At 45.3% G+C, this 27,157-nt stretch overlaps 2 protein-coding genes across 3 annotated transcripts in view; one reads left to right on the top strand and one right to left on the bottom strand.

Moving 5' to 3' along the window:
* The window catches only part of LOC133663120 (transmembrane protein 237A-like), a 94,931-nt gene that overhangs the window by 34,259 nt on the left and 33,515 nt on the right, over positions 1 to 27,157 (bottom strand). The window lies entirely within an intron of this gene.
* LOC133663119 (pleckstrin homology domain-containing family M member 3-like) overlaps positions 757 to 27,157 on the top strand; it is a 41,964-nt gene continuing 15,563 nt past the window's right edge. Inside the window, exons 1-5 of the mRNA XM_062067351.1 lie at positions 757 to 888; positions 3,434 to 4,152; positions 21,760 to 22,695; positions 26,624 to 26,769; positions 26,829 to 27,022. Of these exons, the coding sequence (XP_061923335.1) occupies positions 3,660 to 4,152; positions 21,760 to 22,695; positions 26,624 to 26,769; positions 26,829 to 27,022 (1,769 nt within the window). The 5' untranslated portion in view covers positions 757 to 888; positions 3,434 to 3,659. The remainder of the gene's footprint in view (positions 889 to 3,433; positions 4,153 to 21,759; positions 22,696 to 26,623; positions 26,770 to 26,828; positions 27,023 to 27,157) is intronic.

The raw sequence follows: 27,157 nt of genomic DNA on the forward strand, positions 1-27,157 counted from the left end.
AGGAACATGAAGTCAGTCCAGGAGGAACATGAAGGCAGGAGGAACATGAAGTCAGTCCAGGCGGAACATGAAGGCAGGAGGAACATGAAGGCAGGAGGAACATGAAGTCAGCCCAGGTGGAACATGAAGGAAGGTGGAACATGAAGTCAGTCCAGGTGGAACATGAAGGAAGGTGGAACATGAAGTCAGTCCAGGAGGAACATGAAGGCAGGAGGAACATGAAGGAAGGTGGAACATGAAGTCAGTCCAGGAGGAACATGAAGTCAGGCGGAACATGAAGGAAGGTGGAACATGAAGTCAGGCGGAACATGAAGGAAGGTGGAACATGAAGGAAGGTGGAATATGAAGTCAGTCCAGGAGGAACATGAAGGCAGTCCAGGAGGAACATGAAGGCAGGAGGAACATGAAGTCAGCCCAGGTGGAACATGAAGGAAGGTGGAACATGAAGTCAGTCCAGGAGGAACATGAAGGCAGGAGGAACATGAAGGAAGGTGGAACATGAAGTCAGTCCAGGCGGAACATGAAGGCAGGAGGAACATGAAGTCAGTCCAGGCGGAACATGAAGTCAGTCCAGGCGGAACATGAAGTCAGTCCAGGAGGAACATGAAGGCAGGAGGAACATGAAGGAAGGTGGAACATGAAGTCAGTCCAGGAGGAACATGAAGGCAGGAGGAACATGAAGGAAGGTGGAACATGAAGTCAGTCCAGGAGGAACATGAAGGCAGGAGGAACATGAAGGAAGGTGGAACATGAAGGCAGGAGGAACATGAAGGAAGGTGGAACATGAAGTCAGTCCAGGCGGAACCTTCTTGCTGCAGCCTCAGTTTGCAGTCGGACAGGTTTAGCGCGCGGGTCCGTCCAGAGAAGGACTTGATGGTAAACACTAAGGTGAGTGTAAAGTCAAGCTTTTTAACTTCATCCTGTGCCAGTAAATGACTTGTTTTAGTCTTTGTGAGTCCATGGAAAGTTCACTTTTATCTCCCGCTGAAGCGACATCGTTCGAGGATGGAGACAGGCTAGCTGTTAGCTTCAAGCTAAGCAGCACCCGAGCAGACAAAAACATAGTAAACATAGTTTGTAGGTCAACAAAGGTGGCGAAGATGAGCCTTCTGAAGTGTTAATGTGCGAGGAGTGTTGAGAAGGAGTCTCTTGGAGAAGTGACTGACTAGTTACAAGTGACTGACTAGTTAGCAAGTGACTGACTAGTTAGCAAGTGTCGCTCGCATCGCTGACAGTGACGTCATCGTCGCCGTCATTGTTGACTGAAGCAGAGATGCTGACTGTGCCTTGTCATCAACGCGCATGCGCCGCCAGCCTCTGCTTTGTATCCAGACTTATCAGATGTAATGTTTTATTATCTAGAAGGTTTTATCATCTAGAAGGTTTTATCATCTAGAAGGTTTTATCATCTAGAACAGTGGTCCCCAACCACCGGTCCGCAGCCCGGTACCGGCCCGTGGGCCGATTGGTACCGGGCTGCGGACACACAAGCAATTAAAAAAAAATATATATATTTTTTTAAAAAAAAATCAACATAAAAAACACAATATATACATTATATATCAATATAAATCAATACAGTCTGCAGGGATACAGTCCGTAAGCACACATGATTGTATTTCTTTATGACAAAAAATAAATAAATATATATATATATATATTTTTTTACTACCCCTCCCCTCCCCTCCCCTCCCCCGGTCTGTGGGACACATTTTCAAGCATTGACCGATCCACAAGTAAAGGTTGTGGACCACTGATCTAGAAGGTTTTATTATCTATAATGTTTTATTATCTATACGGTTTTATCATCTAGAAGGTTTTATTATCTATAATGTTTTATTATCTATAAGGTGAGCAGCTCATGTTTTAAAGGCACATTCCAAAAATAATATTCAAATAAACACAAACATAAAAAAGCTTACAGGTGAAATGTTATTTAGAAAAAGTTGCAACGTTGACTAATAAAACAAAGCTGATTTTTTCTTTCAACTGTCTATCAAACTATCAATGTTTTTATGAATTATTGATCCATCCAAGGCTCCCATCACTTCACATCAAATATTACACTTTGAAATATAGTTTTTGTGGAAGATTTTGCATATTTTGTGTGTTTGCCATAAAAAAAAAAAAAACTACTTTTTTTTGACAAAAAGGGCAGAAAACAAACAAACAGAAAAACAACATTAAGAAAAATTAAACTTAGAATTGACATATAGATCTGAAGTTGATGTAGACTCTAGAGAATGTTACCAACAACAACATGCCAAATGTTACCAACAACAACATGCCAAATGTTACCAACAACAACATGATGATTGTTACCAACAACAACATGCCAAATGTTACCAACAACAACATGATGATTGTTACCAACAACAACATGCCAAATGTTACCAACAACAACATGCCAAATGTTACCAACAACAACATGCCGATTGTTACCAACAACAACATGCCGATTGTTACCAACAACAACATGATGATTGTTACCAACAACAACATGCTGATTGTTACTGATTGAATCATTTTGGGGAAATACTGCATCAAACATAAAGAATAATGAGGTTCTCTGGACAGATAGACTTGAAGTTTATGGAGAGATGTAAGTGTTTAGTAAAACATGTTCTGACTGGGACCAGGGACCAGGGACCAGGGACTAGGGACCAGACTTGAGGGGAGCCCTAATGGTTTTGAAAATGACAAATAACCAAATGGCCGCCGCATGCTCTGATTGGACAGCCCTGATAGGATGACAGAAGATGTCTTGCTAACATGTGGCCTGGCCCTCAGTCAGATAATGCTAACATGTGGCCTGGCCCTCAGTCAGATAATGCTAACATGTGGCCTGGCCCTCAGTCAGATAATGCTAACATGTAGCCTGGCCCTCAGTCAGATAATGCTAACATGTAGCCTGGCCCTCAGTCAGATAATGCTAACATGTGGCCTGGCCCTCAGTCAGATAATGCTAACATGTAGCCTGGCCCTCAGTCAGATAATGCTAACATGTAGCCTGGCCCTCAGTCAGATAATGCTAACATGTGGCCTGGCCCTCAGTCAGATAATGCTAACATGTAGCCTGGCCCTCAGTCAGATAATGCTAACATGTGGCCTGGCCCTCAGTCAGATAATGCTAACATGTGGCCTGGCCCTCAGTCAGATAATGCTAACATGTAGCCTGGCCCTCAGTCAGATAATGCTAACATGTGGCCTGGCCCTCAGTCAGATAATGCTAACATGTAGCCTGGCCCTCAGTCAGATAATGCTAACATGTAGCCTGGCCCTCAGTCAGATAATGCTAACATGTAGCCTGGCCCTCAGTCAGATAATGCTTGCTTGAATAATTCAGAGGAAGAGAATCAATAAGAGGACGAGGGAGAGGAGCATGGCTTTATTGTAGGAAAGGCCTCATGGATGTTTCTTCTTCCTCCTCCAGGCAACATCTTGCTGATGTGGGGCTGCTAGAAGCAGACCGGACCTCCCTGCAGTTCTCAGAGCCTTTTCAAGGGGAAAGTCAGACAGGTTGATGGAAGAACAAGAGGCGGACAAGTAGTAGAAGAAGACCTGAAGGCCCTCCAGATCCTGGTCCACATGTGTACAAGACATTGGTCCAGCTGTTTGTTGGACATGTTTGAGCTTTAAAACCAGGAGAAGGTCTGGCCATGGAGGACCTGAGGCAGCTGGAGATGGTGGGCGACATCAGCCCGGCTCTAGAGGCCACCGAGGACTTCATCCACTGCATTGACGCCATTCAAGGCCAAGGTCCGAGCCGGGGTCACGCGGGAGTCCTCCAAGCCTCCAGGCAGCCCGGCAAGCTGCAGGAGGTCTCTGGCACGGCCCTGGCCAAGCTGAGCTCCAGCGGCGTGTGGAGCCTGCTGGCGGGCCAGCAACCTGAGGTGGGACCACTAGGACTGGCCTGGGCCGACAACCTGAGCGTGCTGGGCCTGAGGCACGGCAAGAGGAGCCGGGCGCGCTCCACCAACGACCTGGCGGTCCACAGCAAGGACAGCACCGCCGCCTCCACCAACAGCACCTTCAAGAAAGGACACAACCGCTCCAGGTCGGACGTCAACTACCGGCCGTCCAACTACACCGACAATGGACTGCTGGCTGTGGACGCCCTGAAGAACACCAACCTGCAGCGCTGGCACCAAGGTGAGTACACACACACACACACACACACACACACACACACACACACACACACACACACACACACACACACATTAGACAGCATGAATGTCCTTCTGTCCTTTGCAAACATCCTGAGAGGAGGCAGTAATGATAGAAAATGATGATAACTTCAAATGACACAACTGTGGTACTACACACACACACACACACACACACACACACACACACACACACACACACACACACACACACACACACACACACACACACACACACACACACACACACACACACACACACACACACACACACACACACACACACACACACACACACACACACGTATAAGACAAACGCACACACACAAGCAGTATGTGTGTGTTTTGGCATGGTGAGAGATGTTGAGGATAATCCTGTCAGCAAATGGACTAAAATGAGGATGCTAATTAGGCGCATTATGTAGCATTAGCACATGTGTGACAAGCTAGCAGCCCGAGGAGATTCATTGTCGCCATGTTAGCTTTGTCCTTAGCAACAGTTGGACATGCTCCCATTCTTACCAACAACAACACACCCATTGTTACCAACAACAACACACCCATTGTTACCAACAACAACACACCCATTGTTACCAACAACAACACGCCCATTGTTACCAACAACAACACACCCATTGTTACCAACAACAACACACCCATTGTTACCAACAACAACACGCCCATTGTTACCAACAACAACACACCCATTGTTACCAACAACAACACACCCATTGTTACCAACAACAACACGCCCATTGTTACCAACAACAACACACCCATTATTACCAACAACAACATGCCCATTGTTACCAACAACAACATGCCCATTGTTACCAACAACAACACACCCATTGTTACCAACAACAACACACCCATTGTTACCAACAACAACACGCACATTGTTACCAACAACAACATGCCCATTCTTACCAACAACAACACGCACATTGTTACCAACAACAACATGCCCATTCTTACCAACAACAACACGCTGATTGTTACCAACAACAACACGCCCATTCTTACCAACAACAACATGCCCATTGTTACCAACAACAACACACCCATTGTTACCAACAACAACACGCACATTGTTACCAACAACATGCCCATTCTTACCAACAACAACACGCACATTGTTACCAACAACAACATGCCCATTCTTACCAACAACAACACGCTGATTGTTACCAACAACAACACGCCCATTCTTACCAACAACAACACACACATTGTTACCAACAACAACACACCCATTCTTACCAACAACAACACGCTGATTGTTACCAACAACAACACGCCCATTCTTACCAACAACAACACACTGATTGTTACCAACAACAACACGCCCATTCTTACCAACAACAACACACCCATTCTTACCAACAACAACACGCTGATTGTTACCAACAACAACACGCCCATTGTTACCAACAACAACACGCCCATTGTTACCAACAACAACACGCCCATTGTTACCAACAACAACACGCCCATTGTTACCAACAACAACACGCCCATTCTTACCAACAACAACATGCCCATTGTTACCAACAACAACACACCCATTCTTACCAACAACAACACGCTGATTGTTACCAACAACAACACGCTGATTGTTACCAACAACAACACGCCCATTGTTACCAACAACAACACGCCCATTCTTACCAACAACAACACGCCCATTCTTACCAACAACAACACGCTGATTGTTACCAACAACAACACGCCCATTGTTACCAACAACAACACGCCCATTGTTACCAACAACAACACACCCATTGTTACCAACAACAACACACCCATTGTTACCAACAACAACACACCCATTGTTACCAACAACAACACGCCCATTGTTACCAACAACAACACGCCCATTGTTACCAACAACAACACACCCATTGTTACCAACAACAACACACCCATTGTTACCAACAACAACACGCCCATTGTTACCAACAACAACACACCCATTGTTACCAACAACAACACACCCATTGTTACCAACAACAACACGCCCATTGTTACCAACAACAACACACCCATTATTACCAACAACAACATGCCCATTGTTACCAACAACAACATGCCCATTGTTACCAACAACAACACACCCATTGTTACCAACAACAACACACCCATTGTTACCAACAACAACACGCACATTGTTACCAACAACAACATGCCCATTCTTACCAACAACAACACGCACATTGTTACCAACAACAACATGCCCATTCTTACCAACAACAACACGCTGATTGTTACCAACAACAACACGCCCATTCTTACCAACAACAACATGCCCATTGTTACCAACAACAACACACCCATTGTTACCAACAACAACACGCACATTGTTACCAACAACATGCCCATTCTTACCAACAACAACACGCACATTGTTACCAACAACAACATGCCCATTCTTACCAACAACAACACGCTGATTGTTACCAACAACAACACGCCCATTCTTACCAACAACAACACACCCATTCTTACCAACAACAACACGCTGATTGTTACCAACAACAACACGCCCATTCTTACCAACAACAACACACTGATTGTTACCAACAACAACACGCCCATTCTTACCAACAACACACCCATTCTTACCAACAACAACATGCTGATTGTTACCAACAACAACACGCCCATTGTTACCAACAACAACACGCCCATTGTTACCAACAACAACACACCCATTCTTACCAACAACAACACGCTGATTGTTACCAACAACAACACGCCCATTGTTACCAACAACAACACGCCCATTGTTACCAACAACAACACGCCCATTGTTACCAACAACAACACGCCCATTGTTACCAACAACAACACGCCCATTCTTACCAACAACAACATGCCCATTGTTACCAACAACAACACACCCATTCTTACCAACAACAACACGCTGATTGTTACCAACAACAACACGCCCATTGTTACCAACAACAACACGCCCATTGTTACCAACAACAACACGCCCATTCTTACCAACAACAACACACCCATTCTTACCAACAACAACACGCTGATTGTTACCAACAACAACACGCCCATTGTTACCAACAACAACATGCCCATTGTTACCAACAACAACACACTGATTGTTACCAACAACAACATAATGCCCATTGTTACAAACAAGAACATGCCGATTGTTACCAACAACAACAAAATGCAGATTGTTACCAACAACAACATAATGCTGATTGTTACCAACAACAACATAATGCCGATTGTTACCAACAACAACATAATGCAGATTGTTACCAACAACAACATAATGCAGATTGTTACCAACAACAACATAATGCCCATTGTTACAAACAAAAACATGCCGATTGTTACCAACAACAACAAAATGCCGATTGTTACCAACAACAACATAATGCCGATTGTTACCAACAACAACATAATGCAGATTGTTACCAACAACAACATAATGCAGATTGTTACCAACAACAACATAATGCAGATTGTTACCAACAACAACATAATGCAGATTGTTACCAACAACAACATAATGCCGATTGTTACCAACAACAACATAATGCTGATTGTTACCAACAACAACATAATGCAGATTGTTACCAACAACAACATAATGCCGATTGTTACCAACAACAACATAATGCAGATTGTTACCAACAACAACATAATGCCGATTGTTACCAACAACAACATAATGCCCATTGTTACCAACAACAACATAATGCCGATTGTTACCAACAACAACATAATGCAGATTGTTACCAACAACAACATAATGCCCATTGTTACCAACAACAACATAATGCCGATTGTTACCAACAACAACGTAATGCAGATTGTTACCAACAACAACATAATGCCGATTGTTACCAACAACAACATAATGCAGATTGTTACCAACAACAACATAATGCCGATTGTTACCAACAACAACATAATGCTGATTGTTACCAACAACAACATAATGCCGATTGTTACCAACAACAACATAATGCCGATTGTTACCAACAACAACATAATGCCGATTGTTACCAACAACAACATAATGCAGATTGTTACCAACAACAACATAATGCCGATTGTTACCAACCACAACATAATGCCGATTGTTACCAACAACAACATAATGCAGATTGTTACCAACAACAACATAATGCAGATTGTTACCAACAACAACATAATGCCGATTGTTACCAACAACAACATAATGCCAATTGTTACCAACAACAACATAATGCCGATTGTTACCAACAACAACATAATGCAGATTGTTACCAACAACAACATAATGCCGATTGTTACCAACAACAACATAATGCCAATTGTTACCAACAACAACATAATGCCGATTGTTACCAACAACAACATAATGCCGATTGTTACCAACAACAACATAATGCCGATTGTTACCAACAACAACATAATGCAGATTGTTACCAACAACAACATAATGCCGATTGTTACCAACAACAACATAATGCTGATTGTTACCAACAACAACATAATGCCGATTGTTACCAACAACAACATAATGCCGATTGTTACCAACAACAACATAATGCCGATTGTTACCAACAACAACATAATGCAGATTGTTACCAACAACAACATAATGCCGATTGTTACCAACCACAACATAATGCCGATTGTTACCAACAACAACATAATGCAGATTGTTACCAACAACAACATAATGCAGATTGTTACCAACAACAACATAATGCCGATTGTTACCAACAACAACATAATGCCAATTGTTACCAACAACAACATAATGCCGATTGTTACCAACAACAACATAATGCAGATTGTTACCAACAACAACATAATGCCGATTGTTACCAACAACAACATAATGCCAATTGTTACCAACAACAACATAATGCCGATTGTTACCAACAACAACATAATGCAGATTGTTACCAACAACAACATAATGCCGATTGTTACCAACAACAACATAATGCCAATTGTTACCAACAACAACATAATGCCGATTGTTACCAACAACAACATAATGCAGATTGTTACCAACAACAACATAATGCAGATTGTTACCAACAACAACATAATGCAGATTGTTACCAACAACAACATAATGCAGATTGTTACCAACAAGAAAATGCAAGGTAATGGTAATGTTTTATGTTGGTGTGCTTTTGACTTGATGTTCATTGTTCCCATGATCATGAACACACCACCCTCCATGCCTGAAAGCATATTGGAGAGAATAAAGAAGTGTTGTTGTGTCCGTGGAGACACGGAGATGGATGTGTGTGTGTGTGTGTGTGTGTGTGTGTGTGTGTGTGTGTGTGTGTGTGTGTGTGTGTGTGTGTGTGTGTGTGTGTGCGTGTGTGTGTGTAGGAACTATGACGTGTTGGAATTGGGACAGTTGTTAGCAAAAAAAGGTAAAAATAGTGTCAGACTTTGTGTGTCTTTTTCTGGAGGCTACAATCCATGCTATTACTTTTATTAGTTTTCATGTAAAACCACATTTTGAAGGTGTGGTGGTTATCATTTTGTCTTGGTGGTGCACCAACATGCATAACACTGCAAGTTGTTGATGACTTTGTGTACTTCATATAATACTGTCTCACTATTTGACAAGCAAGTTGTTGATGACTTTGTGTACTTCATATAATACTGTCTCACTATTTGACAAGCAAGTTGTTGATGACTTTGTGTACTTCATATAATACTGTCTCACTATTTGACAAGCAAGTTGTTGATGACTTTGTGTACTTCATATAATACTGTCTCACTATTTGACAACACATTCTTCTTAGTGGAAGTGAAGTCCAGTCTAATTGAGGGGGTCACTTTTCCTCTCGCTCCCCCAAGCGTCCACTAGTCCAGTCTAATTGAGGGGGTCACTTTTCCTCTCGCCCCCCCAAGCGTCCACTAGTCCAGTCTAATTGAGGGGGTCACTTTTCCTCTCGCCCCCCCAAGCGTCCACTAGTCCAGTCTAATTGAGGGGGGCACTTTTCCTCTCGCCCTCCCAAGCGTCCACTAGTCCAGTCTAATTGAGGGGGGCAGTTTTCCTCTCGCTCCCCCAAGCGTCCACTAGTCCAGTCTAATTGAGGGGGTCACTTTTCCTCTCGCTCCCCCAAGCGTCCACTAGTCCAGTCTAATTGAGGGGGGCTCTTTTCCTCTCGCTCCCCCAAGCGTCCACTAGTCCAGTCTAATTGAGGGGGGCTCTTTTCCTCTCGCTCCCCCAAGCGTCCACTAGTCCAGTCCAATTGAGGGGGGCTCTTTTCCTCTCGCTCCCCCAAGCGTCCACTAGTCCAGTCTAATTGAGGGGGGCTCTTTTCCTCTCGCTCCCCCAAGCGTCCACTAGTCCAGTCTAATTGAGGGGGTCACTTTTCCTCTCGCTCCCCCAAGCGTCCACTAGTCCAGTCTAATTGAGGGGGGCTCTTTTCCTCTCGCTCCCCCAAGCGTCCACTAGTCCAGTCTAATTGAGGGGGGCTCTTTTCCTCTCGCTCCCCCAAGCGTCCACTAGTCCAGTCCAATTGAGGGGGGCTCTTTTCCTCTCGCTCCCCCAAGCGTCCACTAGTCCAGTCTAATTGAGGGGGGCTCTTTTCCTCTCGCTCCCCCAAGCGTCCACTAGTCCAGTCTAATTGAGGGGGGCTCTTTTCCTCTCGCTCCCCCAAGCGTCCACTAGTCCAGTCCAATTGAGGGGGGCTCTTTTCCTCTCGCTCCCCCAAGCGTCCACTAGTCCAGTCTAATTGAGGGGGGCTCTTTTCCTCTCGCTCCCCCAAGCGTCCACTAGTCCAGTCTAATTGAGGGGGTCACTTTTCCTCTCGCTCCCCCAAGCGTCCACTAGTCCAGTCTAATTGAGGGGGGCTCTTTTCCTCTCGCTCCCCCAAGCGTCCACTAGTCCAGTCTAATTGAGGGGGGCTCTTTTCCTCTCGCTCCCCCAAGCGTCCACTAGTCCAGTCCAATTGAGGGGGGCTCTTTTCCTCTCGCTCCCCCAAGCGTCCACTAGTCCAGTCTAATTGAGGGGGGCTCTTTTCCTCTCGCTCCCCCAAGCGTCCACTAGTCCAGTCTAATTGAGGGGGGCTCTTTTCCTCTCGCTCCCCCAAGCGTCCACTAGTCCAGTCCAATTGAGGGGGGCTCTTTTCCTCTCGCTCCCCCAAGCGTCCACTAGTCCAGTCTAATTGAGGGGGGCTCTTTTCCTCTCGCTCCCCCAAGCGTCCACTAGTCCAGTCTAATTGAGGGGGTCACTTTTCCTCTCGCTCCCCCAAGCGTCCACTAGTCCAGTCTAATTGAGGGGGGCTCTTTTCCTCTCGCTCCCCCAAGCGTCCACTAGTCCAGTCTAATTGAGGGGGGCTCTTTTCCTCTCGCTCCCCCAAGCGTCCACTAGTCCAGTCCAATTGAGGGGGGCTCTTTTCCTCTCGCTCCCCCAAGCGTCCACTAGTCCAGTCTAATTGAGGGGGGCTCTTTTCCTCTCGCTCCCCCAAGCGTCCACTAGTCCAGTCTAATTGAGGGGGTCACTTTTCCTCTCGCTCCCCCAAGCGTCCACTAGTCCAGTCTAATTGAGGGGGTCACTTTTCCTCTCGCTCCCCCAAGCGTCCACTAGTCCAGTCTAATTGAGGGGGTCACTTTTCCTCTCGCCCCCCCAAGCGTCCACTAGTCCAGTCTAATTGAGGGGGTCACTTTTCCTCTCGCCCCCCCAAGCGTCCACTAGTCCAGTCTAATTGAGGGGGGCACTTTTCCTCTCGCCCTCCCAAGCGTCCACTAGTCCAGTCTAATTGAGGGGGGCAGTTTTCCTCTCGCTCCCCCAAGCGTCCACTAGTCCAGTCTAATTGAGGGGGTCACTTTTCCTCTCGCTCCCCCAAGCGTCCACTAGTCCAGTCTAATTGAGGGGGGCTCTTTTCCTCTCGCTCCCCCAAGCGTCCACTAGTCCAGTCTAATTGAGGGGGGCTCTTTTCCTCTCGCTCCCCCAAGCGTCCACTAGTCCAGTCCAATTGAGGGGGGCTCTTTTCCTCTCGCTCCCCCAAGCGTCCACTAGTCCAGTCTAATTGAGGGGGGCTCTTTTCCTCTCGCTCCCCCAAGCGTCCACTAGTCCAGTCTAATTGAGGGGGTCACTTTTCCTCTCGCTCCCCCAAGCGTCCACTAGTCCAGTCTAATTGAGGGGGGCTCTTTTCCTCTCGCTCCCCCAAGCGTCCACTAGTCCAGTCTAATTGAGGGGGGCTCTTTTCCTCTCGCTCCCCCAAGCGTCCACTAGTCCAGTCCAATTGAGGGGGGCTCTTTTCCTCTCGCTCCCCCAAGCGTCCACTAGTCCAGTCTAATTGAGGGGGGCTCTTTTCCTCTCGCTCCCCCAAGCGTCCACTAGTCCAGTCTAATTGAGGGGGGCTCTTTTCCTCTCGCTCCCCCAAGCGTCCACTAGTCCAGTCCAATTGAGGGGGGCTCTTTTCCTCTCGCTCCCCCAAGCGTCCACTAGTCCAGTCTAATTGAGGGGGGCTCTTTTCCTCTCGCTCCCCCAAGCGTCCACTAGTCCAGTCTAATTGAGGGGGTCACTTTTCCTCTCGCTCCCCCAAGCGTCCACTAGTCCAGTCTAATTGAGGGGGGCTCTTTTCCTCTCGCTCCCCCAAGCGTCCACTAGTCCAGTCTAATTGAGGGGGGCTCTTTTCCTCTCGCTCCCCCAAGCGTCCACTAGTCCAGTCCAATTGAGGGGGGCTCTTTTCCTCTCGCTCCCCCAAGCGTCCACTAGTCCAGTCTAATTGAGGGGGGCTCTTTTCCTCTCGCTCCCCCAAGCGTCCACTAGTCCAGTCTAATTGAGGGGGGTAGTTTTCCTCTCCGCTGTGTGTCATTTGCATATTTTAGCTTTGTTAACACGGCGTTGGAGAAGATGGATGGTGACAAATGTGGAAGTAAAGGCCCTCACTTACACTCTGACAGATGAAAGCAGTCTTGTTGTGTTCAAGTCAGTGATTTATTGTTGTGCCAACTGCAGCTCTTCAAGCTAATTGCTGGATGACATGACACCCTGCTGAGTTACAGAGAAGGTGGAGAGAACTGCCATGTTTGTTCCTTCAAGTGCCAAGCAGCACACTCCTTCCACTTTCTGCGTAACCATGCGCTTCCTTCGCCATTCTTATATGGAACAGACAGCTGGATTAGCATCCATCTTGTTTAGTTTAGAGCTGGCGTGACTCCACAAAGCCAACAGTGAGTTTTAAGAGGAACATATAGCATACAACTCAATCATTCTGTCGTAAGAGGAACATATAGCATACAACTCAATCATTCTGTCGTAAGAGGAACATATAGCATACAACTCAATCATTCTGTCGTAAGAGGAACATATAGCATACAACTCAATCATTCTGTCTTAAGAGGAATATATAGCATACAACTCAATCATTCTGTCTTAAGAGGAACATATAGCATACAACTCAATCATTCTGTTGTAAGAGGAACATATAGCATACAACTCAATCATTCTGTCGTAAGAGGAACATATAGCATACAACTCAATCATTCTGTCGTAAGAGGAACATATAGCATACAACTCAATCATTCTGTCGTAAGAGGAACATATAGCATACAACTCAATCATTCTGTCGTAAGAGGAACATATAGCATACAACTCAATCATTCTGTCTTAAGAGGAACATATAGCATACAACTCAATCATTCTGTCGTAAGAGGAACATATAGCATACAACTCAATCATTCTGTCTTAAGAGGAACATATAGCATACAACTCAATCATTCTGTCTTAAGAGGAACATATAGCATACAACTCAATCATTCTGTCTTAAGAGGAACATATAGCATACAACTCAATCATTCTGTCTTAAGAGGAACATATAGCATACAACTCAATCATTCTGTCGTAAGAGGAACATATAGCATACAACTCAATCATTCTGTCTTAAGAGGAACATATAGCATACAACTCAATCATTCTGTCGTAAGAGGAACATATAGCATACAACTCAATCATTCTGTCGTAAGAGGAACATATAGCATACAACTCAATCATTCTGTCGTAAGAGGAACATATAGCATACAACTCAATCATTCTGTCGTAAGAGGAACATATAGCATACAACTCAATCATTCTGTCGTAAGAGGAACATATAGCATACAACTCAATCATTCTGTCGTAAGAGGAACATATAGCATACAACTCAATCATTCTGTCGTAAGAGGAACATATAGCATACAACTCAATCATTCTGTCGTAAGAGGAACATATAGCATACAACTCAATCATTCTGTCTTAAGAGGAACATATAGCATACAACTCAATCATTCTGTCGTAAGAGGAACATATAGCATACAACTCAATCATTCTGTCGTAAGAGGAACATATAGCATACAACTCAATCATTCTGTCGTAAGAGGAACATATAGCATACAACTCAATCATTCTGTCGTAAGAGGAACATATAGCATACAACTCAATCATTCTGTCGTAAGAGGAACATATAGCATACAACTCAATCATTCTGTCGTAAGAGGAACATATAGCATACAACTCAATCATTCTGTCGTAAGAGGAACATATAGCATACAACTCAATCATTCTGTCGTAAGAGGAACATATAGCATACAACTCAATCATTCTGTCTTAAGAGGAACATATAGCATACAACTCAATCATTCTGTCTTAAGAGGAACATATAGCATACAACTCAATCATTCTGTCGTAAGAGGAACATATAGCATACAACTCAATCATTCTGTCGTAAGAGGAACATATAGCATACAACTCAATCATTCTGTCTTAAGAGGAACATATAGCATACAACTCAATCATTCTGTCTTAAGAGGAACATATAGCATACAACTCAATCATTCTGTCGTAAGAGGAACATATAGCATACAACTCAATCATTCTGTCTTAAGAGGAACATATAGCATACAACTCAATCATTCTGTCGTAAGAGGAACATATAGCATACAACTCAATCATTCTGTCGTAAGAGGAACATATAGCATACAACTCAATCATTCTGTCTTAAGAGGAACATATAGCATACAACTCAATCATTCTGTCTTAAGAGGAACATATAGCATACAACTCAATCATTCTGTCGTAAGAGGAACATATAGCATACAACTCAATCATTCTGTCGTAAGAGGAACATATAGCATACAACTCAATCATTCTGTCTTAAGAGGAACATATAGCATACAACTCAATCATTCTGTCTTAAGAGGAACATATAGCATACAACTCAATCATTCTGTCGTAAGAGGAACATATAGCATACAACTCAATCATTCTGTCGTAAGAGGAACATATAGCATACAACTCAATCATTCTGTATAAATATCAGGCCTCAAATTTGAACTTTTTAAGGTCAAGGCAATTGTTGCCTTCAAGGAGGGATCACATTTTGTAGCTGTATTGTTATCAGCTCTGCTCTGTATTGTTATCAGCTCTGCTCTGTATTGTTATCAGCTCTGCTCTGTAGTTCTCATTCTGATTCTGACATGTTAGCACTGGCCATCTTTTAGCCACTGACCCACTTCCACCAGTGATGACCTCACCACTATTGTCCACAAATATCATTGTATGGTGGACAATGTGGACAGTGACATGAAGCATGTGACCTAGTTGGTCATGTGACGTAGTTGGTCATGTGACATGAAGCATGTGACCTAGTTGGTCATGTGACATAGTTGGTCATGTGACATGAAGCATGTGACATAGTTGGTCATGTGACATAGTTGGTCATGTGACATAGTTGGTCATGTGATGTAGTTGGTCATGTGACGTAGTTGGTCATGTGATGTAGTTGGTCATGTGATGTAGTTGGTCATGTGCCGTAGTTGGTCATGTGACATGAAGCATGTGACCTAGTTGGTCATGTGACGTAGTTGGTCATGTGACATGAAGCATGTGACATAGTTGGTCATGTGACATAGTTGGTCATGTGACATAGTTGGTCATGTGATGTAGTTGGTCATGTGACGTAGTTGGTCATGTGATGTAGTTGGTCATGTGACGTAGTTGGTCATGTGACGTAGTTGGTCATGTGACATGAAGCATGTGACCTAGTTGGTCATGTGACGTAGTTGGTCATGTGACATGAAGCATGTGACCTAGTTGGTCATGTGACATGAAGCATGTGACCTAGTTGGTCATGTGACGTAGTTGGTCATGTGACCTAGTTGGTCATGTGACCTAGTTGGTCATGTGACGTAGTTGGTCATGTGACATAGTTGGTCATGGGACATAGTTGGTCATGTGACGTAGTTGGTCATGTGACGTAGTTGGTCATGTGACGTAGTTGGTCATGTGCTGTAGTTGGTCATGTGCTGTAGTTGGTCATGTGACGTAGTTGGTCATGTGACATAGTTGGTCATGTGACGTAGTTGGTCATGTGACGTAGTTGGCCATGTAACATAGTTGGTCATGTGACGTAGTTGGTCATGTGACGTAGCTGGTCATGTGACATAGTTGGTCATGTGCCGTAGCTGGTCATGTGACATAGTTGGTCATGTGCCGTAGCTGGTCATGTGACATAGTTGGTCATGTGCCGTAGTTGGTCATGTGACATAGTTGGTCATGTGCCGTAGTTGGTCATGTGACATAGTTGGTCATGTGCCGTAGTTGGTCATGTGACATAGTTGGTCATGTGACGTATTTGGTCATGTGACATAGTTGGTCATGTGCCGTAGCTGGTCATGTGACATAGTTGGTCATGTGCCGTAGTTGGTCATGTGACATAGTTGGTCATGTGCCGTAGTTGGTCATGTGACATAGTTGGTCATGTGCCGTAGCTGGTCACGTGACATAGTTGGTCATGTGCCGTAGCTGGTCATGCGACATAGTTGGTCATGTGCCGTAGTTGGTCATGTGACATAGTTGGTCATGTGACGTAGTTGGTCATGTGACGTAGTTGGTCATGTGACGTAGTTGGTCATGTGCTGTAGTTGGTCATGTGCTGTAGTTGGTCATGTGACGTAGTTGGTCATGTGACATAGTTGGTCATGTGACGTAGTTGGTCATGTGACGTAGTTGGCCATGTAACATAGTTGGTCATGTGCCGTAGTTGGTCATGTGACATAGTTGGTCATGTGACGTAGTTGGTCATGTGACATAGTTAGTCATGTGCCGTAGCTGGTCATGTGACATAGTTGGTCATGTGCCGTAGCTGGTCATGTGACATAGTTGGTCATGTGCCGTAGCTGGTCATGTGACATAGTTGGTCATGTGACATAGTTGGTCATGTGACGTAGTTGGTCATGTGACGTAGTTGGTCATGTGACATGAAGCATGTGACCTAGTTGGTCATGTGACATGAAGCATGTGACCTAGTTGGTCATTTGACGTAGTTGGTCATGTGACGTAGTTGGTCATGTGACGTAGTTGGTCATGTGACATAGTTGGTCATGTGACGTAGTTGGTCATGTGACATAGTTGGTCATGTGACGTAGTTGGTCATGTGACGTAGTTGGTCATGTGACATAGTTGGTCATGTGCTGTAGTTGGTCATGTGACGTAGTTGGTCATGTGATGTAGTTGGTCATGTGACGTAGTTGGTCATGTGACGTAGTTGGTCATGTGACATAGTTGGTCATGTGACGTAGTTGGTCATGTGACGTAGTTGGTCATGTGACATGAAGCATGTGACCTAGTTGGTCATGTGACATGAAGCATGTGACCTAGTTGGTCATGTGACGTAGTTGGTCATGTGACATAGTTGGTCATGTGACGTAGTTGGTCATGTGACGTAGTTGGTCATGTGATGTAGTTGGTCATGTGACGTAGTTGGTCATGTGACGTAGTTGGTCATGTGACATGAAGCATGTGACCTAGTTGGTCATGTGACATAGTTGGTCATGTGACATGAAGCATGTGACCTAGTTGGTCATGTGACATGAAGCATGTGACCTAGTTGGTCATGTGACGTAGTTGGTCATGTGACATAGTTGGTCATGTGACGTAGTTGGTCATGTGACGTAGTTGGTCATGTGACGTAGTTGGGTATGTGACGTAGTTGGTCATGTGACGTAGTTGGTCATGTGCTGTAGTTGGTCATGTGACGTAGTTGGTCATGTGACGTAGTTGGTCATGTGACGTAGTTGGTCATGTGCTGTAGTTGGTCATGTGATGTAGTTGGTCATGTGACGTAGTTGGTCATGTGCTGTAGTTTGTCATGTGACATGAAGCATGTGACCTAGTTGGTCATGTGACGTAGTTGGTCATGTGACGTAGTTGGTCATGTGACATGAAGCATGTGACCTAGTTGGTCATGTGACGTAGTTGGTCATGTGACATAGTTGGTCATGTGACGTAGTTGGTCATGTGACGTAGTTGGTCATGTGATGTAGTTGGTCATGTGACATGAAGCATGTGACCTAGTTGGTCATGTGACGTAGTTGGTCATGTGACATAGTTGGTCATGTGACATAGTTGGTCATGTGACGTAGTTGGTCATGTGATGTAGTTGGTCATGTGACGTAGTTGGTCATGTGACATGAAGCATGTGACCTAGTTGGTCATGTGACGTAGTTGGTCATGTGACATGAAGCATGTGACCTAGTTGGTCATGTGACATGAAGCATGTGACCTAGTTGGTCATGTGACGTAGTTGGTCATGTGACGTAGTTGGTCATGTGACGTAGTTGGTCATGTGACATGAAGCATGTGACCTAGTTGGTCATGAGACGTAGTTGGTCATGTGACATAGTTGGTCATGTGACGTAGTTGGTCATGTGATGTAGTTGGTCATGTGACATGAAGCATGTGACCTAGTTGGTCATGTGACGTAGTTGGTCATGTGACATAGTTGGTCATGTGACGTAGTTGGTCATGTGACATAGTTGGTCATGTGATGTAGTTGGTCATGTGACGTAGTTGGTCATGTGACATGAAGCATGTGACCTAGTTGGTCATGTGACGTAGTTGGTCATGTGACATGAAGCATGTGACCTAGTTGGTCATGTGACATGAAGCATGTGACCTAGTTGGTCATGTGACATAGTTGGTCATGTGACGTAGTTGGTCATGTGCTGTAGTTGGTCATGTGACATAAAGCATGTGACCTAGTTGGTCATGTGACGTAGTTGGTCATGTGACGTAATTGGTCATGTGACATAGTTGGTCATGTGCTGTAGTTGGTCATGTGATGTAGTTGGTCATGTGACGTAGTTGGTCATGTGACATAGTTGGTCATGTGCTGTAGTTGGTCATGTGATGTAGTTGGTCATGTGACGTAGTTGGTCATGTGACGTAGTTGGTCATGTGCTGTAGTTGGTCATGTGACATGAAGCATGTGACCTAGTTGGTCATGTGACGTAGTTGGTCATGTGACATAGTTGGTCATGTGACGTAGTTGGTCATGTGACGTAGTTGGTCATGTGACATGAAGCATGTGACCTAGTTGGTCATGTGACGTAGTTGGTCATGTGACATAGTTGGTCATGTGACGTAGTTGGTCATGTGACGTAGTTGGTCATGTGATGTAGTTGGTCATGTGACATGAAGCATGTGACCTAGTTGGTCATGTGACGTAGTTGGTCATGTGACATAGTTGGTCATGTGACGTAGTTGGTCATGTGATGTAGTTGGTCATGTGACGTAGTTGGTCATGTGACATAGTTGGTCATGTGACGTAGTTGGTCATGTGATGTAGTTGGTCATGTGCTGTAGTTGGTCATGTGATGTAGTTGGTCATGTGATGTAGTTGGTCATGTGACGTAGTTGGTCATGTGACGTAGTTGGTCATGTGCTGTAGTTGGTCATGTGACGTAGTTGGTCATGTGACGTAGTTGGGCATGTTACGTAGTTGGTCATGTGACGTAGTTGGTCATGTGACATAGTTGGTCATGTGACGTAGTTGGTCATGTGACGTAGTTGGTCATGTGATGTAGTTGGTCATGTGACGTAGTTGGTCATGTGACATAGTTGGTCATGTGACGTAGTTGGTCATGTGATGTAGTTGGTCATGTGCTGTAGTTGGTCATGTGATGTAGTTGGTCATGTGATGTAGTTGGTCATGTGACGTAGTTGGTCATGTGACGTAGTTGGTCATGTGCTGTAGTTGGTCATGTGACGTAGTTGGTCATGTGACGTAGTTGGGCATGTTACGTAGTTGGTCATGGGACATAGTTGGTCATGTGACGTAGTTGGTCATGTGACGTAGTTGGTCATGTGACGTAGTTGGTCATGTGACGTAGTTGGTCATGTGCTGTAGTTGGTCATGTGCTGTAGTTGGTCATGTGACATAGTTGGTCATGTGACGTAGTTGGTCATGTGACGTAGTTGGCCATGTAACATAGTTGGTCATGTGACATAGTTGGTCATGTGACGTAGTTGGTCATGTGACATAGTTAGTCATGTGCCGTATTTGGTCATGTGACATAGTTGGTCATGTGCCGTAGCTGGTCATGTGACATAGTTGGTCATGTGCCGTAGTTGGTCATGTGACATAGTTGGTCATGTGCCGTAGTTGGTCATGTGACATAGTTGGTCATGTGCCGTAGCTGGTCATGTGACATAGTTGGTCATGTGCCGTAGCTGGTCATGTGACATAGTTGGTCATGTGCCGTAGTTGGTCATGTGACATAGTTGGTCATGTGACGTAGTTGGTCATGTGACGTAGTTGGTCATGTGACGTAGTTGGTCATGTGACGTAGTTGGTCATGTGCTGTAGTTGGTCATGTGCTGTAGTTGGTCATGTGACGTAGTTGGTCATGTGACATAGTTGGTCATGTGACGTAGTTGGTCATGTGACGTAGTTGGCCATGTAACATAGTTGGTCATGTGCCGTAGTTGGTCATGTGACATAGTTGGTCATGTGACGTAGTTGGTCATGTGACATAGTTAGTCATGTGCCGTAGCTGGTCATGTGACATAGTTGGTCATGTGCCGTAGCTGGTCATGTGACATAGTTGGTCATGTGCCGTAGCTGGTCATGTGACATAGTTGGTCATGTGCCGTAGTTGGTCATGTGACATAGTTGGTCATGTGCCGTAGTTGGTCATGTGACATAGTTGGTCATGTGACGTATTTGGTCATGTGACATAGTTGGTCATGTGCCGTAGCTGGTCATGTGACATAGTTGGTCATGTGCCGTAGTTGGTCATGTGACATAGTTGGTCATGTGCCGTAGTTGGTCATGTGACATAGTTGGTCATGTGCCGTAGCTGGTCATGTGACATAGTTGGTCATGTGCCGTAGCTGGTCATGTGACATAGTTGGTCATGTGCCGTAGCTGGTCATGTGACATAGTTGGTCATGTGCCGTAGCTGGTCATGTGACATAGTTGGTCATGTGCCGTAGTTGGTCATGTGACATAGTTGGTCATGTGCCGTAGTTGGTCATGTGACATAGTTGGTCATGTGCCGTAGTTGGTCATGTGACATAGTTGGTCATGTGACGTATTTGGTCATGTGACATAGTTGGTCATGTGCCGTAGCTGGTCATGTGACATAGTTGGTCATGTGCCGTAGTTGGTCATGTGACATAGTTGGTCATGTGCCGTAGTTGGTCATGTGACATAGTTGGTCATGTGCCGTAGCTGGTCATGTGACATAGTTGGTCATGTGCCGTAGTTGGTCATGTGACATAGTTGGTCATGTGCCGACAGTGAAGTATATGTGTGTTGTGTAGCAGGTGACAAGGGCAGCAGCATCGTGGTCAAGCAGGCTGAGATGGAGCATCGTGAAGGCCAGCGAGGACGTTGGACCTCCCGTCACGTGGAGCTGACGCCCTGCGAGCTCCGCCTCTACACGCTGGACAGCAGCGCCAACCGCCAGCTGGGCAACGCCTACTCGCTGTCGCACTGCCACAGCGTGGTGTCGCCGGCGCCGTGCGGCCAGGCGGGCCTGCTCGCCGACCTGCGAACGCTGCAGGCCGTGTTCTTCAACAGCACGCGGGTGCAGCTGAGGGCGGGCAGCCAGTGGGAGGCCACGGAGTGGAGGCGGCTCATGTGGGACAAGGTGCAGGCGGTCAGGCAGGAGAACCGCGTGTCGCCCCCTTCGCCGTCAAGGTCCGACAGGGACAGCGAGGCCTCGGCCGGAGCGTTTCCCCGGCCGCCGAGCAGACCGACCACGCTGCCTCTGTTCAACCAGCGGCGCCAGGACGTCCTTAAAGCAGGACTGCTGCACCAGCTGCTGGACCAGAACAACTGGAGGACCTTCACCTTTGTCCTGACCACAACCACTTTGCAGGCCTTCTCCACCGAGGGCCGCGGGTCCGTGTCACATCCTGTCCGCCAGTACCCGCTGACATCCTGCCTGGGCGTGCAGCCCCACCCACATCATGCCGACCGCTTCCAGGCGGCCTTCACCGACCACACGCTGCCACTCCGAGCGGACACCGCCCTCGCGGCTCAGGAGTGGACCGAGGCCCTGAGGGAGGTGGTGGCGGCGCAGGAGGAAGTGGGTGCAGCTCCGGCCCTGCAGGGGGCGCTGCTGAGGTCCCGAGAGAGAAGGCAGAGAGACGCCCAAAGAGCCAAACGCCAGTCGGTCACCACCAGCTTCCTCAGTCTTCTCACCTGTGTCACCCTGGAGAAAGGACTGACGGCGCAGAGCTTCAGGTGTGCAGGTGAGAGTCACATGACACCTTCAGAATCTACAACATCCTGAAAGTGCTCCTCCTTCATCTTCATAGCTCCGCCCACTTTACCCTCTTCCTTTCAACTCATCACACACACACACACACACACACACACACACACACACACACACACACACACACACACACACACACACACACACCTCGTTAACATCAGAATGTACTCTGCTAATTACACCTGGGAATTGATGTTTTCATTGAGAAGACACACACTCACCATCAGGTTTGGTGACCCTGGCACATTCAGAATAGAACTTTGGGTTGGAACATCTCTTCATCCACCACACACACACACACACACACACACACACACACACACACACACACACACACACACACACACACACACACACACACACACACACACACACACACACACACACACACTGTGGTGCAGGTTGGAGTGTTTTGTCAGAGTGAAAGAAAGCACATCAAAGCGACACACACACACACACACACACACACACACACACACACACACACACACTCAGAGGTGTGCTGCAGATGAAAGCCTGCTGACCCCCCCCCCTCCCCATCACCCACTCACCCTGCCCAGGTCAAAGTGAAGCGCGCGTCGTCCTCCCCCCCCCCCCCTACCCCCCCGGAGGTACAATGGGCGTGGACCTTTTGAGCTGCGTTTGAATTGCCATTTATCTTCCCCTGGCTCCAATAGAAGATGAGAGTTATATTTATCATGAAACATATTTCACATGATGTACAGTATACTCTCTTCACAAACAGGAAGATGTTACTGCTAGAAGATGAGATTATCATGTTAATTATCATGTGACTCAAGTCAATTATTATGTCATTTATCATGTGACTCGTGTCAATTATTATGTCATTTATCATGTGACTCAAGTCAATTATTATGTCATTTATCATGTGACTCGTGTCAATTATTATGTCATTTATCATGTGACTCGTGTCAATTATTATGTCATTTATCATGTGACTCATGTCAATTATTATGTCATTTATCATGTGACTCAAGTCGATTATTATGTCATTTATCATGTGACTCGTGTCAATTATTATGTCATTTATCATGTGACTCGTGTTAATTATTATGTCATTTATCATGTGACTCGTGTCAATTATTATGTCATTTATCATGTGACTCGTGTCAATTATTATGTCATTTATCATGTGACTCGTGTCAATTATTATGTCATTTATCATGTGACTCAAGTCAATTATTATGTCATTTATCATGTGACTCAAGTCAATTATTATGTCATTTATCATGTGACTCGTGTCAATTATTATGTCATTTATCATGTGACTCGTGTCAATTATTATGTCATTTATCATGTGACTCGTGTCAATTATTATGTCATTTATCATGTGACTCGTGTCAATTATTATGTCATTTATCATGTGACTCAAGTCAATTATTATGTCATTTATCATGTGACTCGTGTCAATTATTATGTCATTTATCATGTGACTCGTGTCAATTATTATGTCATTTATCATGTGACTCAAGTCAATTATTATGTCATTTATCATGTGACTCGTGTCAATTATTATGTCATTTATCATGTGACTCGTGTCAATTATTATGTCATTTATCATGTGACTCGTGTCAATTATTATGTCATTTATCATGTGACTCGTGTCAATTATTATGTCATTTATCATGTGACTCGTGTCAATTATTATGTCATTTATCATGTGACTCGTGTCAATTATTATGTCATTTATCATGTGACTCGTGTCAATTATTATGTCATTTATCATGTGACTCGTGTCAATTATTATGTCATTTATCATGTGACTCGTGTCAATTATTATGTCATTTATCATGTGACTCGTGTCAATTATTATGTCATTTATCATGTGACTCGTGTCAATTATTACGTCATTTATCAGTAGTTGCTCAGGTGTGTTGTGACTACTTCTGGAGAGACGTTGATGTCTTGTGTCATGCAGACGTTTCACACGTGTCGCCAACATCTTGACCTCTGCTCTAGTATCTTCATGATTGACTAGATTTGGGAGTCATTTATTGCAGGACCATAAAGTCACACCTTTTTAACGGCAGGTTATCTCGTTAAAGCGCTGCCAAGCCCCGCCCACCGGCCTTGCAAGGGCTCAGAAACCTTTGACTTCATAAATGTCTTTTCAACTTTTAGGGTGACACACACACCTCTCTTTTTCTTGCCTTTTCATGCCGTCACGAGTCAGGACACCTTCACGGCCTCACAGACAGCAGGATATTTGAACAAAATGCTGGCTTTAAAGGGAAACTGCACTTTTTGGCAACGTGTCCGTCATTCACAATCCTTATGTAAGACACATGTTGTTGTTTTTAATGCATTGTAAATAAATGGTAAATAAACACTAGCAAAATGGAGGTAATGAGAGTCAATCTATAAAAGTGCTCTAAAAACATCCAAACACCTCCATTAAAGTGTTATATACACTCTGTAAGTATAGATGTAGTATCTAGTAACATTCATAATAACATGTCATATTTACATATTTTGATCACGTTAAGTAATAATGTCAGACGCATCACAACGCTCACTTTCCCTTCAACAACAACAAGTCTACTAATCATGGCAGACTTGATGAGAGACAACAAAGACTACTTTGGGACAAATGATGATCCAGAAACTTCTATTTTTGAGCCTGGCTATAAGGAGGATGATCTACTAGTTTTAGAAGCTAAACAGATGCAGCTTTAGTCAAACACTAAGCATCATGTAGCAGTATTGCTAAGTGCCAAACAAGATACACAAACGTAATAAAACAACCACTTACTGTACAATGTCTGCTCTCACTGGGATAAAGACTGATGGGATGTTTATATCTTCCCATTTACATCAACAATTCATCATCATCCTCATGGAGGGTATAAAGAAGTGGGTGTTGTTGTGTCTTTCTGGCCATCTGCAGATCTAAGTTGGATGTCAAAGTTGATCAACTTGTGGGTTTATGTCCACAACCTTCTACTATCCAGGTGAGAGACATCCAGAATTAACTTTCACCAACTCAGAGGCGATGCAGCAGCTCAATATGTCAATATAGCAGCATAAGCTAGTTAGCTCTCTAAAAGTAGTCCCTCTGTGTTAGCACTGATAATAACAATATCACTAATATTCAGGTCATGACATGTAAATGGAGTATTGTTGGCGCTTTTTGGACAGGCTTTATGGACTCAATAGTGTACTCTCATTACCTGCATTGTTAGCCACCTCTTACTTGCTGTGTTTTACTAGTTAGAATGCATAATAATAATAATAAATGTGTTCTTGTCCTACATAAGGACTGTGAATGACAGACCAAATAAAAAAGTGCAGTTCCCCTTTGAAGCAAATGTCCAAGAGGGGCCACAAGAAGGACTCAGGTTAGCAGTGGCCCCTGCATGACAGCAGTGTGATGGCTCCTGGCAGACATAGAGGGGCCACAAGAAGGACTCAGGTTAGCAGTGGCCCCTGCATGACAGCAGTGTGATGGCTCCTAGCAGACATAGAGGGGCCACAAGAAGGACTCAGGTTAGCAGTGGCCCCTGGCAGACATAGAGGGGCCACAAGAAGGACTCAGGTTAGCAGTGGCCCCTGCATGACAGCAGTGTGATGGCTCCTGGCAGACATAGAGGGGCCACAAGAAGGACTCAGGTTAGCAGTGGCCCCTGCATGACAGCAGTGTGATGGCTCCTGGCAGACATAGAGGGGCCACAAGAAGGACTCAGGTTAGCAGTGGCCCCTGGCAGACATAGAGGGGCCACAAGAAGGACTCAGGTTAGCAGTGGCCCCTGCATGACAGCAGTGTGATGGCTCCTGGCAGACATAGAGGGGCCACAAGAAGGACTCAGGTTAGCAGTGGCCCCTGCATGACAGCAGTGTGATGGCTCCTGTCATAACTATGCTTCCTGTGATGACATCATCAGGCTGCCAGCGCCCAGTGGGTGTGTCCAGAGGCAAGGCCAAGGTGTGCCGCTACAGTGGCTGGTATTACTGCCAGAGCTGCCACCGGGACCACACCTTCCTCATCCCCGCACGCCTGCTGCACAACTGGGACACGCGCAAGCATAAGGTGCGTCACCTGCCCACACACCACACCACCAGCCTTGATGACACACCTTTGCTCTGCAGGTGTCCAAACAGGCCAAGGAGTTCCTGGAGTTTGTCTACGAGGAGCCGCTGCTGGACATCCAGCAGCTCAACCCTGCTCTGTACGAGCACTGCGAGCCGCTCCGCGTGGTGCTGCGCCTTCGCCAGCGCCTTCAATCGCTGCGAGCGTACCTGTTCAGCTGCCGCGCCGCCGTCGCAGAGGACCTACGACGCAGGTACCGCCGCATCCCTTTGTCAACTTGGCTCTTAACCATAGGGCCGGGGCCCATTGTAGAGATGTGTTTCTCAGCTCTAGTACACTTTTCCACCACTTGTGGCAGTAATGACATCTCAAACACAAGAAGTCAGGA

Source organism: Entelurus aequoreus, linkage group LG13 (genome assembly GCF_033978785.1).
Source record: "Entelurus aequoreus isolate RoL-2023_Sb linkage group LG13, RoL_Eaeq_v1.1, whole genome shotgun sequence".
NCBI lineage: Eukaryota > Metazoa > Chordata > Actinopteri > Syngnathiformes > Syngnathidae > Entelurus > Entelurus aequoreus.